Source organism: Cibotium barometz, chromosome 57, assembly GCF_041138505.1.
Source record: "Cibotium barometz isolate CiBa-2024 chromosome 57, ASM4113850v1, whole genome shotgun sequence".
NCBI lineage: Eukaryota > Viridiplantae > Streptophyta > Polypodiopsida > Cyatheales > Cibotiaceae > Cibotium > Cibotium barometz.
This window is the reverse complement of record NC_141102.1, coordinates 2,494,592-2,511,988: the sequence shown is the minus strand read 5'-3', so window position 1 is coordinate 2,511,988 and position 17,397 is coordinate 2,494,592. Positions and strand designations below refer to the sequence as shown.

The window sequence follows — 17,397 nt, the reverse complement described above, 5'->3', positions numbered from 1 at the left end:
TCTAATGTGAGATGGGGGGTGGTGGCAGAGGGACGGGTGGTTTGCGGGTAAGAGTGAAAGAGAGGTAGGCATGGTCAGCTTCAAAAGGGACTGGCGGGATGTAGAAGTCGGGGAGAAGGTGTGCCAAAGCCGGAGATCCCATAAGGTAGTCCACGGTTGTAGCCACCAAGGGTGCCCACACCGACGGACCACCGCAAAAGTGTGACATTGCCACTCTATAACAACGTAACACTGCCACACCGTCACAGTGAGTCAACGGAGGCACCAAGCATTCAAGACCATCATAAGCGGAGACACACCACAACTGACACAAAGAGCGGTGCACACACTAGCATTGAAGGCACCAACTGAGACTCCAACGGCATCTCCCAGAGATAGAAGATTCTACCAAGGCTTCCACCTCAGGGCATCCACCAAAGATAGGAGATGCCACCCACCCCACTGACTCAACTCGTCTCGGCCGTGGACTCATTTGAAGGACATTCTTCATCCTTCATCCCTCAGCCATCAGCCATCATCGGACATCCTTCATCTTGCATAGTTCATACCACTTTTACCCTGTGTTCTACAATCAATTGTCATCAACTTGAGCTGTATGTCGTCCTCTTCACTGTGACCTCTGCTGAGTGTGCACGGTCCAGTGAAGAACATGTATCAGTGTTCTTGGAGTAGTGCAAGTGTTCTTGTTCCTCTTGCACCCTTGTCTCTTCTTGTGTTGTGTTCCGCTCCATAGTGTCTTCTGTGCTATGTTGTGAGCATCGAGGACTCTGAACTTATTGTCCAGAGAAGAGCCACCACCTAGTGTGGCAGGCAACCAACCTTGCTATAGGTGCACTAAAATTTGGCACACCCGGTGGGACTTGGGAAACTGGGAATTCTGTTAGCACACCCTTCTCTCTGCGTTGTGCCCTCTCTACATGCCCAATACACGCTCCTGTGGTAGTCCAGTTAACCCATCCAAAAGTCCTCTCTCAATACACTGCTACAATCGGAAGAGGTTCAATTACATACCACTTAGGGGTCCCTCTTCCACCTCTTCCTGTGGCAGCTAACCTTGGTAATCCCACCCCCAGTAACAATGTGGGAGGCGAAGCCAAGCCTCTTGGTCCAGCCAATCCTCCTGGCGCAGAACCCCTTTCCACGGTGTTGGGCCGAGTCAACGTCAAGCTTCCAACCTTCAAAGGATCATCCACTGAGGATGTGGATGACCACATCCGACGATTCATCTCCATCTGCAAGAGCCGGGATCTTGAGCGGGAGGATGACTTCTTGGTGCTCTTTATGTCGACCCTCCAGGTCTTTGTAGATAAGTGGTTCAATCAATTTCCAACTGACCACTTTGCATACTGGACCACTCTGAAGAACACGTTCGTCCGTACCTTCTGTCTTGGTAAACATGAGGATCACATTCTCCAGGAGCTCAGGAGGCTACAACTGCTACCAGGGGAGAGGGTGTAGGAACTCATGACACGGACCACAGTGTTGGTGGCCCGATTATTGACTTACCCTGGTGACCCCATGGTATATCAGTGGTGGGTGACACAAGCCTTGCTCAGGTGCACGACTCATGTTTGAGCGTGGCGTGGGCTCTGTATATCCAACGGTGACACCACTGGATGACCTAGTGGCTCAGCTGAAGCGAGAGATGGAGGCACTCAAAGTGAGCCAAAAACTCTGAGCGAGGAGAGTACCCCGTTGCAACTCAAAAGGGAGATTGAAAAATTGAAGACGCAGCAAGAAACCAAGAAGGGCTTCTGGTGTGCTATATGCCAATCAATTGGACACACCGTCCAAGAATGCCCAAAAGGAGGTACTACTTCTTTTGTGAAAAAGCAAGACGTGAAGACAAAGATTGCTACTACCTCAAGGGGTTCCGTCAACTTCATCAACAACTAACTCCTCATCCCGCCTTGACAGCGCCCTGGAGTTCAGAGTATGCCTACTCTCGCGCTCAGAGATAGTAGCGATATATGGAGTGTCACCACTTTTCTCGCAGACATCTGGAATGATGTCATGATTGAATACATGTGGAAGGGCTCCATGGAAGGATTGGTAACATCATTGTGTTCTCTAAAGATGACGAGTAGCATAAGGAGCATTTGGCCATAGTGTTTGAAGAGCTTCGTCACCATAAGCTCTACATTAATGGCAATAAGAGTGAATTTTTCTTGGCTGAAATTCACTAACTTGGTCATATTGTATCCAAGGATGGAGTACGTATGGATCCCGCCAAGTTGCAGGCTATAAAAGATTGGCCCGATTTGAAGAATGTACATGAGATTAGGAGTTTTATGGGATTATGCTCATATTATCACCGGTTTATTAAGCTCTTCGCCGAGATTGCTTCACCTTTGCATGATTTAACAAAGAAGAAAGATACTTTTCACTGAGGTGACAAGCAAAGGAATGCCTTTCTTAAGTTAAAGGAAACAATCATGTCTGGACCGGTGTTGATCATTCCAGATTTGCATAAACCCTTCTTGGTGGAATGTGATGCATGTATGTTGAACCAGGAAGGCCATATATGAGAGCCATTGGTTGTAACATACCGAACTCCACTTGCAGGTTTACAAGAAAGAGTTCCTGGCAGTGATTCATGCTCACGATGTGGAAGCATTATCTTTTGGGAGCTGAATTTACCGTTAAGACTGATGATCAGAGTCTACGGTATTTTCTTACACAGACTAAGCTATCTGAGAAACATGAGATGGGCAAACTTCCTATCTATGTTTCATTTTCAGATTTTACATACTCCTGGTAAGAAGAATGTAGTGGCCGATGCACTATCCCGAAGGCCTCAAGTAGCCTATCATCAGGACTTATCAGATATGCGAAATTCTTATCGTACAGAATCCAGATGATGATTTTCAGCATATATGGGCTGGTTTTCAGCAGGGTATAACAGCCCCGAATTACTCCATACGTGATGGGTATTTGATGTTTCCTAATCGCTTATGTGTACATAAGGATTTGAGGCAGAAAGTAATGGATGAATGCCATGCACCGCCTTATGTAGGGCATAGAGGAATCCTTGCCACTACACAGGCTTTGGAGAGATACTTTTTCTGGCCAGGAATGCGTAAAGACATAGATGACTATGTGTGCCGATGCATGGTTTGCGAGAAAGTTAAGTTTAACAAGCATAAGACTCCGGGGTTGCTTCAACTGTTGCCGATTCCGAATCAGCCTTGGGAGAGTACTGCCATGGATTTTATCACAGGTCTTCCTAAGTCGTAGCAAGGGAATGATGCCATCTGGACTATTGTGGATAGATTCAGTAAGCAGGCACATTTTATTCCGGTACGGAAGACCACATGTGACATGTCAAAACCATGAGAGCAAGCCAACACTGGCCAAGTGTGTAGAAGGCACTCCCAGTAAACATCACATGCGAGAAAGTGACAATGTCAACACTATAGAAACAATCCTGCTGCAAGGGAAAACAACATAAAAGGCATCTCCAGTAGACATCACATAAGAGAAAGCGTCTAGCATAGACAAGCATAAGGGTCAACAAGCATAAGTGACCATGAGGCATCACCAACTACATGTGGGCAAGTAAAATCTCCCCTTGAATTGCATCTGCTAGACAATGCATACCAAAGAGTATAGACTATAGAGCATAGTCATCAAAAGCAACGGCATGAGAAGAGATCTCTGCAAGTGATGAAGATGTAAGGGTCAAGGCTGACACGTGTAGCCAAATTGGCCTGATCTGCACCTGTGGAAGAAGATGCTAACTTCTTCTTTTTTTCACTCTCAATACGCTTCCTGCATTCCTCTATGGTGTGCCCTGTTTTCCTGCAATAATTACAGCGCTTTTTCTTTTCAGGTTTGTCCTCTGTCTTGGGAGGATCCGATGGGCTAGGTTTAGTCCCAGATCTATTCCTACGAAAGGGAGCAGCCATTGCCGACTCAGCAGACATCATGTTGTTCCTATTGGAACGAGATTGCTCTTGACTGAGCAAGAGAGTCACAAGGTTGTCAAAAGTGACCGCATTAGGTGCATTGCCAGCCAACAACCACAAAGTGGTGCCAAATGTCTGATAAAAGTCAGGCAAATTACGCAAAACTGTCTGAACAAGATAGCCATCTGTCAAGACCTCATCAATGTTACTGAGCTGCTCTCGTAGGTCTTTCACATGCGTAAGGTACTAATGGATAGAGTCACCTTCAAGCATCCGGTCAGTCTCAAGCTTGCCCCGAAGGTAAGCTGCACGAGCCTCATTGTTGCGACCTGAATACAACGCTGCAAAGGTATCCCAAGTACCCTTTGCAGTGGTGCAGGAACGAATGTGCGGAATGATATGCCTGCGGCACGAGAGAGCAATCAATGCATGGGCCTCAGCATCCCTAGCATCCCAAGTACGCTGCTGCTGAGTAGGAGGACGAGGAGGAGGTGGACCTGCAGGAGGGTGAGTGGGAATCACTTCACCTTCCGCTGGAGCAGGTGCAAGAGGACGTTCCTCAGTGCCATCCACATATACATTCTTGGCAACCAATACATGACGCATCATATAAGCCCACATAGGGTAGTTATCCCCATTGAGCTTGTCCTCTTGAGATAGCATTCCAAAGAGGTCATTATTACTGTTGGCCATGATAACACAACAAATCTGTCACAAGTCACCACGAGTAGGCAATGTCCAACAAAACCGTAAGAATGCGGGAGATAAATAGCTGGATAATCAATGGATTGAAAGGGAACTCCTTCACCACGAGAAATACATATGCATGTCCCAAATTTGCAAGTGTACTGCACGATGATGCAAATCTGTCAAAGTGTCCACAATGGCATACATATACTGCAACAAACCACAAATGTATACATGTGCCATGAAAAACACAATCAGCTGACACCTGTAAGAGCTGCAAGTGCTCAAATCCTGTCAAAATCAAAGGTAAATGGATCGAATGCTACAAAAATGGACTCAATGTAGAAAAGCTCCAATTTTTAGGCAGCCAATTAGACCAAATCTGAACCGGATCTGCACCTGTAAATTTGCTAAAGCGATTGTCACCTGTACCAAATGCTGTAATGCCCAAAAATTGGGAGAAATGTCCCAATGCCGAGTAAATGTGCCTGTAATACCCAAAATGCATGCAAATAGTGTCAATTTCTACAAAATAGTGCCAATTTTTGTAAAATCCCCAAATTTCTAGTGCAATTATGCACCAAATCTGCTGAAATCAATGCCAATGTGTGTCAATGTTGCAATTGCAGGCTCAATGGTGAAAAGCCCCAAATTTCAAAAGGCAAAATGTGCAATTTCAGGTCAGAAAATTGCAAATCCCTCAAACCTTGCAATGTTGGGTAGATCTTAAGGTGAAGGCGTCAATGTTGGGTACTAAGCGCAGATCTGGGCTAGATCAGCATCGTGAAGGCGGCGGCAGGCAGACAACGGCGGTGACCGTACAGGTGGCTCAGTGTACAGGTTGTAGCAAGGCACGTCGATGGCGGCGACGGGTACAGTCGGTGGGCGGCGTTGGGCAGATGACAGGCGACGCCAGATCTGGGGTTGGGCGGCGCAAATCTGGGCGACGTACGATACAGGGGCGATGGCGGCACGACGCTATTGCAAGTGGCGACGACGGCGACGGCGATGCAGGGGCGACGGGCAGATCTATGCGATGGTGGTGGCGACTGTGTAGATCTAAAGGCGGCGACTGAGATCTGAGCGACGTCGATGGCGGCGCACACGGATCTAACGAGTGGCTGAGCACAGTTGGCAGTGGCAGATCTGAAGGCGACTGTAGAGGCGGCGGCGGCGGGGCAGCTGAGGATAGTAGGGGAAACCCTAACCCTAATGCAGGATGTGTGCAATAGGCTGAAGCTCAAGGGCAATGGGGAAATCCTAACCCTAACCAAGCTCTGATACCAATGTTGGGTAGGAGGGCAGCTAGCCTGCACACACTTTTTTTTTTGGCATATGCTAGCCTGCACACACACACACAACGTCAAGCACAGAGAAACGTGAGTGCTGGAAAAGATGTACTCAATAATGATATGAAATGAAAGTACAAGTGAGTACTAAAAAGCCTAGGGCTAAGTGCCCAACACACATAAGTGTGTTCACATGGGGAAAAAACCTGTGTCCAGTCACAGGGAAAAAGTGCCAGTGAGTAAGCTGGGTTCACACCTAAACTAGCCAGGAGTGGACATGGGCAACTGATTAGAGCCCCCTTTGGAGGATTTTAGTGGCTGCACCTTACAGAGGGTGAGGGTGATTGGATTTCAGGCACATGAGTGGCACATAAACCCCCAACCGGCCAAGGTGGCCAGGCCCCGTACGCGCCTCCAGTGGGGCCCGGGGGAGTAGACTTGGCATGATCCTGTTGATATGGAGGAGACTCTGGATACCCCTTTCTTCACATACACCGCACGGCTAGGCCGTAGGATTCAGATGCCCGAGGTTGAGGGCACCCCAGCAGCAGCACTACGTTGGTAGTCACAGGGCCTCTCACAGCAATTTCTCTTCGGTTTTTGGAAGAGGCTCTGAGACAGTTTTCGGCCTCGAAAGATCATCCTCTTTCTTTGGGTGATGGCACACATGAGCTTGGCGGTTGGCACGTGGTTGGCCATTGGTGGTCAACCAATAGCTTGTCCGAGGTGTTGCCACCCTCAAGAGTCTCAGTGACGTTGTCTTTGGGATTGTCCAAAGGTTCAGCAAGTTTGGCAGTGGATTCTCCACATTTTCACGATGAACAGGACGTTGACACATATTATTTCATGGGGCTTTGTCGCTTGGGCCAAAGAGGCTAAGGTTGTCATGGCTTATGAGGAGGGAGGTGGGGGGCTAGCCCTTCAGGTCTCTCACCTTCGCATATCGGTAGTACCAGTCCTAGCCCCATCTACTGATCACGGGACTCCGGGCTCGTGCCAGAAATGGGAGATTTGTAGTAGCATTGCAGCTTGGCACATATGGAGAGCTCGATGCAACGAAGCCATTGAGGGTACCAAGACTCCGCCTGCGGAGTCCATTAGGAGCATTTGGCTCGACATCATCCATACCCTCCGCGGCAGTGGGGGGAGTTGCAGGGTGGCTCTGACCGCATGCGGAAGCGGCGGGAAACTTTCTTGAGGCTCTGGCGACCTGGCTCTTTCGTCGCATATAGAGGTGGTGATGTCAATTGGCATTACAGTCCACTTGTGTGGCTATCAACCCCCCCCCCCCCCCCCCCCTCGGTCCCCCTATATGAGATACCCTTCTCCTCATAGAGCGGCAGCCGGAGGAGAAGTGCATCTTTCTCCACCTTTGATCTTGTGATCCCGGCCCCGTACATGGATGCGAGTTTGTATGTAGCCCTTCGTGGTTGTATTTAGCCCTTCATGGCTGGTTTTTTGTTAACTAATAGAAGGATCTTTTTCCTGGAGAAAGAAATAGAACATTCAGTCCACTATGCATTCTAGGCAAACAGACCCTCTCATATCTTAAAAGTGTCGGTACTTTTTATGATGTTTTTTTTTCATAGTACTTCCATTGTCCGTGACATAAAATCAGCAATGTCTATTTTTTAGCATATTAGAAGCGGCAAGAAAAACTGAATGTATGCCATGGGAATAGATTGCACAATTCGAAGTCGCACATGAATAGTAGTGAATACTAGTGTATTGACAATCAACAGATGATCCTGTGTAGAGTGAGATATGGTGTGATCGGTTAATGCCGATACCTACCTCAGCTAGAATTGATTTGATGGCGGAGGGAATGTCAAGCTTCTGTGATGGGAGCATGTCAGAGCAACGAGGAATCTCCTAGATCTGCTTCTGTCAGACAGAGGGTTGTGGTGCTCTGGATTGAGGGCGTTTGGCTTGCAAGAAGATAGATCGGGCTCCCTCATTCAGAACTCCTTTGGGGCGTGGAGCTGAAGCGCAAGTATGAGTGGTGGGCTGTGATGTCCCTTGTAAGTGCCATTGGTACAATGCTACAATGATACAATATGAGGGGATCCAAATGGGTCCTCAAGATCTGACTGTATAGAGGCTCTCCAGATCCACTGCCTGTTGAGAGAGAGAGAGAGAGAGAGAGAGAGAGAGAGAGAGAGAGAGACTTTTTGGCTGAGATTTTGTTTCGTTTAGAATGCCAATTTGGGGTGGTTTCTTCTGCTTGTTTCTTGGATATATAGACAGGTTCATAATGAGACATAAGCCATTTAACCGTGTGCAAACATTCAAAAAAGTAATTGCATACTTATTGTTGCTGCAGGGTTGTCAAAGCTGTTGATGAGGTTTTGCAACTATCTCTATTTTCTGGGATGGCAGTATCAGACTTTGGAACAGCAGCTGTGCAGTTCATGTTGAGCTTAGTGTGGAGATTAATGGATGCTACATTGAAAGATTGGAGTGTATCTGTTGATCGATCAGAAAAACGAGACAAAGTTATGCAGAATCCAAATCTACAGGAAACAAGCATGGAGGTTGATGAAGGTTTGGATGAGAAGCAAAGAGGAGAACGTGCACAAGGACGCTATACAAATTGTATTGCAGCTATCAATCTAGTGTCAAAAATGATGCAGAACAAGAAGACGTTATCCTTGCTTCGTCTCGCACGAAGGAACTTGTAATATATAATCCATGTCTTTATTTGAGGGACTGTCAATTTGTTTCCAAATCTTTTCTTTTGTCCGTCTTACTTGTGAAGGTTTTTCTTTCATTTTGGACTGCTTTATTTCCTTTTCTAGGAATTTTGATACAAAGGCATTTCCTGTTTCAAATTTTATTCCAAATCCAAGCAGAGGCATGTAGTGATAGGTGGCCTTTTTGGAAAGAAGTTGCTTTCCGTTTGGCTGAGTTGTTGCCGTGCCCAAAGGTTGCCATAGCTTACTTCCAGTTTTGTGAGTCAGATCTCTTTCACATTAAGCATGGTTCCAGGATTGATGAATCATCGCTTGCCTTCAACCAGCTTGCCTTTTGAACCTGTCATGGCTCCAAATATCTGGACGTGGCAGCTTTCCTTGTCCAAATGTTTACAATGAGGAGTGTGCAGTTGCATGCTGGTTGCATTTTCTAATGGGAACTCACTCTATTCTGGTTGTAACTTGGAGCAGCGTAGGTAAAATCAGATGGGTGTACCGGGCTTGTAAAATTCCTAGCTCTCGGTGTGCTTAGGGCCAATAAGGTACCATGTCCTACCTTCTTCCCGTTTAGGGTGTCTATTTGTCGTGCTCAATACTTCTGCCTGGTAGGTGGTCTCTCCTGACTCTTTCTTTTGCCTTTGCCATCGAAAACTACAGTTAATAGCATCATCAGGTGCTAGGCTTCAATGGGTATCTAGGTGGTATAAACTTCCTGCTTGGCAACCTCGTTTTTTGTTTTTGGGTAACAGCTTTGCAGTGTACATGGGTTGTAGGAAAACTGGTTTCTGCACTGGTTTAAGAAATCTGATTCCCCTCCCTTTTACCTTTTCTATTTGTGCGACTTAGACAGATGCCTTTTATAAAGATCTTTGCAGTGTACATGGTAATGCAGGAAAACTGTTTTCTGCACTGATATAAGAATTTTGATTTCCTTTTGTTTTACCTTGGTTTTTTTCATTTCTTTTTCCATGGTGCCATGCTGACAGATGCCTTTGTCAAGTTTCCTTGAGCTTTAGAGGCAACAATTTTGTTAGGTTACAAGTGAACTCAATCACACTGCCTCTGCAGGTTGGATCAGTGGAGCTTGGTTACATGCTGCATTCAGTCGCTGGAGGCATTGACCAATGACGTATCATTCACAGCACCAAGAGTAGCTGTGGAATCCATAACTGACTTGATCAGGTCATTTCAGCAAGGCCTTTGCCAAGAGCTGAAGCCTCATCAGTTTCCAGTTGTTCAAGTGCTTGTTGAGTCAAGGACCCATAGCTGGTCCTATGGTTACAGTTCTGAAGTTGGACACACAGCTGCATGGCTTCCTATTGATATTTTTATGGAGGATGTCATGGTTGGAGGACGAATTCCAGACAGTTCTGTAGTCGAGTCATTGGCAGGTTGGTTTGCAAGTTCATTATGTTTTCACGAAGGTGAATTTGGGCATGCTCCTAGATTCATCTAGGTATATATATTCATTATGTTTTCCCTAACCTATAAGTTCGTAATGAAATTTACATACATTGTATGTTTCGTATCTGCAGAATTAGCTAAATCATTGCAGTCCCTTCAAAATGCATTGTGGCATGACACATTTCTAGCTCTGTGGATTTCTGCATTACGGCTTCTTCAACGGGTCGGTTAAAGCTCTATAGATGCTGTTGACATTGGCTATTCTTTTGAGGATACTAGGTGTGGTATTGAAATGTTCACCAGAATATAAGAGCCTGAATTGAACAAAGTGCAGGAGCTGCATCATCTGGAAGGTCCTCAACCTCAGTCAGAAGCACGTTTGTGTATACTGCTGTCCATTGTGCCATTGGCTTCAGCACGGCTCATTGAGGAAGAAGAGAAACATTCAATGGTTGGCTCAGAGAGTAGCTGCATAGGAGCTAGCAATGACAAAGATTGGAAGGATTTCGGCAAGCGTCGTGCTGCATTTACATCCAGCTTAAAGATTTTAGGTCAATTTGAGGGTCTTCTTTCTCCTCCTCAGCATGTGGCCACTGCTGCTCACCAAGCAGCAGCATTGGCAGCATCATTTGTTGCTGGAATTAAAGGTGGGAGCATGACCTTCGAAGCTTTACGTACAACAGATGGAAGTTCTGGTACTAGAACAGGTATTTCTGCTTCTCTGTATTTTTTTGGCTACTTTGTAATACATAGTAGTGATTTTTGGTCCTTTTTGTTTCAGGCCACTATGCATAGACCCTTGTGTGTACTATTGGACTTTTTAAATCTTCTCTCTTCTTATTTTGAGGTGCTCCATTGGTAATGTGGGGCATAGGGTCCAGGTGGGTGCTGTGGATAAGGCCTCTCATCAGCTGGTAGTAGTGACTCTCTTCTAGATTGTGACATAGATGCTAAGGGCTATCTGCACGCTCTTAATGGGGCCTTTGTGAATTTTCAGCTTCTTGAGGGTCAGTGTTATGGTCTACCTTCTGTAGGTTTCTAGAGGCTGGTCAGTAGTGCTGTCCTCTGAGCTATATCCTTACCCAACATTGCTGCAAATATATTGTCATAAATGGATCTGCCTTTAATAAACCCCATGTTGTTTGTTAGAGATCAGTTCTTGCAGGGCTGGGCTGACTCTCATAGCGTGAGGAGGGGGAGAGTACATGGAGGTGGGGGGGAGGACGTGAAGGTGGGGGGGGGAGGCAGGGAAGAGGGAGATAGAAGCGGCTGGGGGCCCTGGAGAGGGAGGGTGTGGGGAGGGGCTCGCTGGAGGCTCAATGGGGCTAGCTGGCCTTATTGGAATCGGAGAACCTGAGGAGCAGCCTCGATGGGGTAACGGGCCGCTAGACTAGAGGGGCCGGAGGTGGGACCCTTGCAGTGACTGGGGGCCCCATCGCCGACGGGTGGGTGCTGCGGGTAAATGCTCGAAATGGTTCTCGAACAGAACCAAATCCTCCTGTACTCTACTAGTGTGGCGCGTATGACGATGCTGCTCAGCTCGGGAAGTCGGCTGGTGGCCCTGGCACGGCCCAATGGTCTACCACTCTCCGGCAGCAGAGTCTTTCATAGTCAGGTCTTGGTGCTCGGTTGCCTAAGGGCCTGCCTCTCTCCCTACCCCTTGATGATGATTTGAGCTGGGAGGGGGGACCATCGGAGGCGGTCTCTTGGACTAGTGCCGAGGGCAAGCTCTAGTGAGGTGTCCCAACTGCCTGCAAATGAAGCATTGGCCGGGGAAGCCTAAGTACTCCACTCTGTGCAAGATGTGGTCTCCTCGGTGCAAGATGTGGTCTCCTTGGAGGAAAGGAAGGGATAAGACATGATGGACTGTCTCCGGCGAGGCAACACAGATGCAAAGGGATGGAGTCCCGGCCACTCGTGCGAGGGACGAAGTGGTGGTGGTGGGGGACTCCATCACTCTCCCAATGTCTCCACCAATCACTGGGAGGAGAGAAAGGTATTCCTTCCTGAGGCTTGGGAAGCAAATTGTCATGGGAAAGCTTGAAATGCCAGCCAGTTGGTCGGATGCGGGGTTGAAGCCGTGCTGCCACCTCACAAAGAAGGTCTGGGCCATGCGCAATTGGACAAGGCTCAGTTGCATGACTATCTCACGCCGCTGGCGAGTCAAACTCAACCTCGTAGTAGTCGCGCCTCAAAGGATGAATGTCTGTGATCTTTGCAAGTGCTCCAAGGATTCATTGTAGAAGATCTTTGAGTTGTCCACCGCCGGGTGGCTACCAACAATCTTGCACACCAGAGTGGAGGCCTCTAGAGATGCACTCCTGTGGATGGCCACACCGCGGACATAATGTTGGCCTACCAAGTGCCAATTGCCAGACTCCTATGTGCCAACTGCCACATAAAGAGTGTGATCTTCCACAGCTGAAAACTATCCCACAACCTCTTCTAGAAATCAAAGAGAGTGTAGCGAGAGGCCTTGGGATTGCCAGTGTCTTGTTGCGCCCTCAACCTTTGGCAATTGAATCCTACGGCCCAGCCTTGCCGTGTATGTAGAAAAGGGGGTACTAGGAATCTCCTCCCTGTCCTTTGAATCATTGGGTCACACATGTTACGCACTGATGTTTGGTGGAAGTCCATTAGAGATTTACAACGAGATATAGTTAAGTGGAGTTGGATAAACACAAATAGGCAATGAATAAAATGTCTTCTTTTGTTGATCGTTCTTCTTTTGTAAACAATGTTGAAATATATGATGTACAAGTGGTAAAGGGTGAGAGAAAGAGGTCATGTAGGTGTGAACACACCCTAAATAAAGTGCGCATGTGGGTGGAAAAGGGATTTAGGGTTGGCCCAACCCTAGCCCTTGGTGAACCCTATATAAAGGGCAGGAGGCTTCACTTTTTGTAACACAAGTAACACAACACTTGAGTGTGAAGGTTAAGCCAACTTTGGAGTGGCTGAAATGGAAGGTAATATAGAAGCTTTCTATACATCTTGTGTTCTTTCTCTCTCTCATATATGTTGCTCTATCTTGCCATCAACTATTGCTTCCATTGTGCATACTCCCCATTATTTTAACATGGTATCAGAGCCTTGTAAAGGCTAAGTTCCCCTTCAATCTCCTTTTCTTTCTCTCTCACTATGATAAACCATTCACATCCTCATCAAGAAAGACGGTGGTAGAAGAAGGTGAGAAGCAAAAAGGCAAGCAACAAAAGAGCTTGATCAAAGAGGAGATTCCGTCATCAAATTCAAGATCTTCAACAAGTGAAGGAAGCCAGCAAATCGAGAAAGCGGGAAGAGAAGAATGAAAAAAAACACAAGCAAAATTGGTGAAATTTCTGTCCATTTTTCCGTCAAGATTTCTGTCCATTTTTCCGTCAATCTGGTTCCATCCATCGATATCTCTCTTTGGAGAGTTCTTGGGATATGAGACTCAAGGTCGAAGACATAAGCAAGAGAAAAAAAAAACGCAAGTCACTGCAATTTTCCGTTGCTCTGCGTTTTTCCGTCGGCCATCACCGTCCATCACAAATTTTGCCGGTTGTCCGTCGCTCATTCAGTCTTCCCATTGCTCAATGCGTCCACAACTCCCTGAGCAACGAGTTGCTGTTGTTGCTTAAGCAATAGTTACGTAAGCTACATCAAGGCAAAGAAGCGCTTCAAAGTCGACACCCTCTTGCGTTTTTCAGTCCGTCCGTCCACTGCAGCATCGATATCCGTCAGACGGCTGCAACATTGTAAGCATCCAAACAACTCTCTTCTAGCCGTCGTCTGTCAACAGCACGGAAGCTTCAACGACAATTGGCAGCAACGCTTCGCCGACAGCACCTACGCATGACGAGCATCGCCGTCTCTTCAACAACGCAAGCCGGTGCAGTGCATCACGATAGTTTTTCATAAAAAAAGAAAAAGAAAAAGAAAAAATGCCATTATAAAGGTTTCAAAACCTTTGTGTTTTATCTCATCAACAGTTTTTTTAAAAAAGGAGAAAAAAACCCTTTCTTCTAACGTTTTTGAAACCCTTCATCAAAGGTTCTTCTAAAGGTTCCATCGTTGTCTCTCTGGTGCGGGCTCTCTCTCTCTCTCTCTCTCTCTCTCTCTCTCTCTCTCTCTCTCTCTCTCCAGATTCAGCTTTTTTTGTTCAGTACTTTTTCATTTTGTTGGGATGACAGAGGATACCCCATACAGGTACTCCGATTTGTCTCATAGGCCGAGTTCGGTCTTTTGGAAGACGTTAATAAAATCTTTCTTTCTTTCTTTCTTTCTCTCCCCGTGTCACCTGGTAGCCCCTCCAAGGTGTTGGGGCAACCAGTTGACTACTGTTTCTTCCAGTGTCTCCCTATTGAAGGCATTGGCATGTTCGAGTCTAGCTTGCAGGTGAAGACTCTTCGGGCTGACAAAGGAGGATAATTTTCTTCCAATGCTTTTGGGAGATTTTGTGCGGAACATGGCATCAAGAGGGAGCTGGCCAATACAGGTTCGTCGTCAGAGAATGGAGTAGTTGAACGAAAGAACAGGATTGTGGTGGAGATGGCGAGGATGATGTTGGAGTATCGTGATCTTCCTCGTCCACTTTGGGGAGAGGTTGTGGCTACGTCTGTCCATATCCTCAACCGTTCTCCAATGACTTCAGTACCGAACATGACTCCCTTTGAGGCATATTTTGGCAGGAAACCTGATGTCTCCCATTTCCGTGTGTTTGGGAGCGATGCGTATGTTCACATTTCCGAAGAAGCAGAGGGGGAAGCTCGACTCAAAGTCCCAAAAGCTTGTCTTTGTGGGATATAACTCTCTTTCCAAGGAATACAGGTTATATGATCCAGAGAGGAATGAGGTTGTTGTCAGTAGGGATGTAGTCTTTGATGAGCATGTTCCGGTTTCCACTGTTGATGAGCCGCCACTTCTTGGAGACCCAGAGGATTCTGATGATGATTCCCAGTCAATTGTTCCAGCTGGACAACCTCAATCAGTTTAGGAGGTTGAGCCTGCAGCTGGAGATGAGCCCTTGCAGCAGCAGGAGGCTCCGCGTTCTGTTCGAGTACCCAGGTGGTCAGTGGACATCCTTCGGTCAGGTGTCACGGAACTTCCCTCTGAATGGACCTCGAAGATCGCACAGAGTCTGTGGCAAAAGTCATTTTGCGGAGCTTTTCCAAGTAAACTATGCTTTGATGTCTCGTATCATGCGGGACAAAGAGCCCACTTCCATCAGGGAAGCCCTTGCACAGGATGCTTGGAGGAAAGCCATGCAGGTGGAACTGGATGCCATTGAGAAGAACAACACTTGGGAGTTGGTACCGAGGCCGTCGAAACGGTCTGTCATTGGTATCAAGTGGGTCTTTAAGGCCAAATATACGTCAGATGGGTTGGTGGACAAAAACAAAGCCAGACTTGTGGCCAAGGGTTATGCTCAGCGGCTTGGCATCGACTATGAGGATACCTTTGCACCGACAGTGAGGATGACCACGATTCAGACCGTTCTTGCCCTTGCTTCTTCTCAACGGTGGCCCATATATCAGATGGATGTTAAATCTGCGTTCCTTAATAGTGACCTGCAGGAGGAGGTGTATGTTGAGCAGCCTCCAGGCTTTGAGGTTCCAGGATCAAAGGGTATGGTTTACAGGTTGAGGAAGGCCTTGTATGGTCTTAAACAGGCTCCTAGGCTTGGAATCAGAAGATTGATTCCTTCTTTCTCCAGACTGGATTTCAGAGATCGGTTGCAGATCCCAACTTATATCTCTTTCGGGAACGCGGCATGGTCACATTAATCATCCTTTATGTGGATGACCTCATTCTCACCGGCGGTCATATATGGAGCAAATTGCAGTGACGAAGGCTGCCTTGTCAAAGGAGTTTGAGATGACCGACTCAGGCTTACTCCACTTCTTCTTGGGATTGGAGATCTCGCAGACCCAGAGGGAGTTCTTTGTCTCTCAGTAGCGGTAGGTTCATGAGTTGCTTGAGGCCTTTGGGATGGAGAACTGCAAGCCTATCACGTCGCCGATAGACCCAAACACGAAGCTGACAGTGAATGATCCTTGTGAGTCAGTTGATGCCTCTCTGTACCAGAAGTTGGTTGGTTCATTGATCTGGTTGCTGAACACCAGATTGGACTTGAGATTTTCTGTGGGGTTGTTGAGCTAATTCATGTAGACGCCGTTGAAGTCTTATTGGGACGCTGGATTGCGGATCTTGCGGTATCTGCAGGGTCCGAAGGATCTTGGACTCTTTTACACAGGAGGGGGATTGATTGGAGTCGGACTCCAAGGATGGAGTGACTCAGATTGGGGAGGAGATCCAAACACGAGGAGATCAACATCAGGCTACAGTTTTTCCCTCGGCTTAGAAGCGGTTGCTATTTTTGGCCCGACTCCGATGGAAATTTTGTTCGCGTCATTACATCTGGAATTGAGGAGATACCAAGAGTTGGCAAAGTGCCTATGACAGAATGTCTACTAGTTGGGATATTTTTAGAGGTAAAGATTATGGAAGGACCCATCTTTTAGATTGGGACATGTGGCAAGAAAGTGAACCAAAGTGAGACAAGTGGCCTGACACTTGTTAGAAAATGGATCAAAGTGAGAGAAGTGGCCTCACACTTGTCACTTCAGCTATTGTGTGGCTCTCCACTTGTCATTGTAGCCTTCTCTTGCCATTTTAGCTCATGGGAGGCCCAAATCTATAAATTGGAGCCCTCTCTCTTCATTAATAGAGGCTCTCTTGCTGCACACCAGCCTCTACCACCGTTGAAGGCTGCCCTAATGATGGCTACTCTCTTTCTCTCTCTCTTGAAGGCTGCCCATGAAGAATACCGGCTGTTGGGGACTGTTTTGGAGGCTTCCATGGTGGTGAAGAAATACTAAAGGCAAGGGTATTTAATCATTTATTATGATTTCTAGCCATTGTACTTGTTGCACCAGCATTTGTACTTGCTGTACCTGCTATATCAGCCATCGTACCGGCTGTACCAGCCACCGTACTTGCTGTACCAGCCACTGTACCTGCTGTAGTAGTCATTGTACCTGCTATACTAGCATTTGTACTTGCTGTACCTGCTGTACCAGCCACCATACTGGCTGTACCAGCCAATGTACCTGCTGTACCAACCACTATACTTGCTGTACCAGCCATTGTACTTGTTGTACCGGCTGAATGGAGAGTTGTACTTGCTGTACCAGCTCTATTGCATGAAGACCCGTGGTTTTTGGGGAAGAATCAGTACCCACACGGAGGTATATGGATTATATTGATGGCTCGGCATTTCTACAGCCTATGTTCCGGCTTGGTAGCCTTGTGTTGGGCTGTGTTATGGCATTTGTATAGGGATAATCCGGCATCTCCCGTGGGGAGAGTAAGGCCCTCAAAGCTTGTACATGATATTATTCTCCTTGGGTAATAAAATACTCCAAGGGGGGG

At 47.0% G+C, this 17,397-nt stretch overlaps 1 protein-coding gene across 11 annotated transcripts in view; it reads left to right on the top strand.

Annotated features, from left to right (window-relative positions):
- LOC147606326 (mediator of RNA polymerase II transcription subunit 33A-like) overlaps positions 1-17,397 on the top strand; it is a 63,982-nt gene that overhangs the window by 33,507 nt on the left and 13,078 nt on the right. For all 11 annotated transcript variants that reach the window (XM_086792204.1, XM_086792200.1, XM_086792197.1 and 8 more), the window contains 4 exons: positions 8,208-8,561; positions 9,646-9,968; positions 10,113-10,204; positions 10,316-10,688. In XM_086792204.1, the coding sequence (XP_086648330.1) occupies positions 8,257-8,561; positions 9,646-9,968; positions 10,113-10,204; positions 10,316-10,688 (1,093 nt within the window). In that variant the 5' untranslated portion in view covers positions 8,208-8,256. The remainder of the gene's footprint in view (positions 1-8,207; positions 8,562-9,645; positions 9,969-10,112; positions 10,205-10,315; positions 10,689-17,397) is intronic.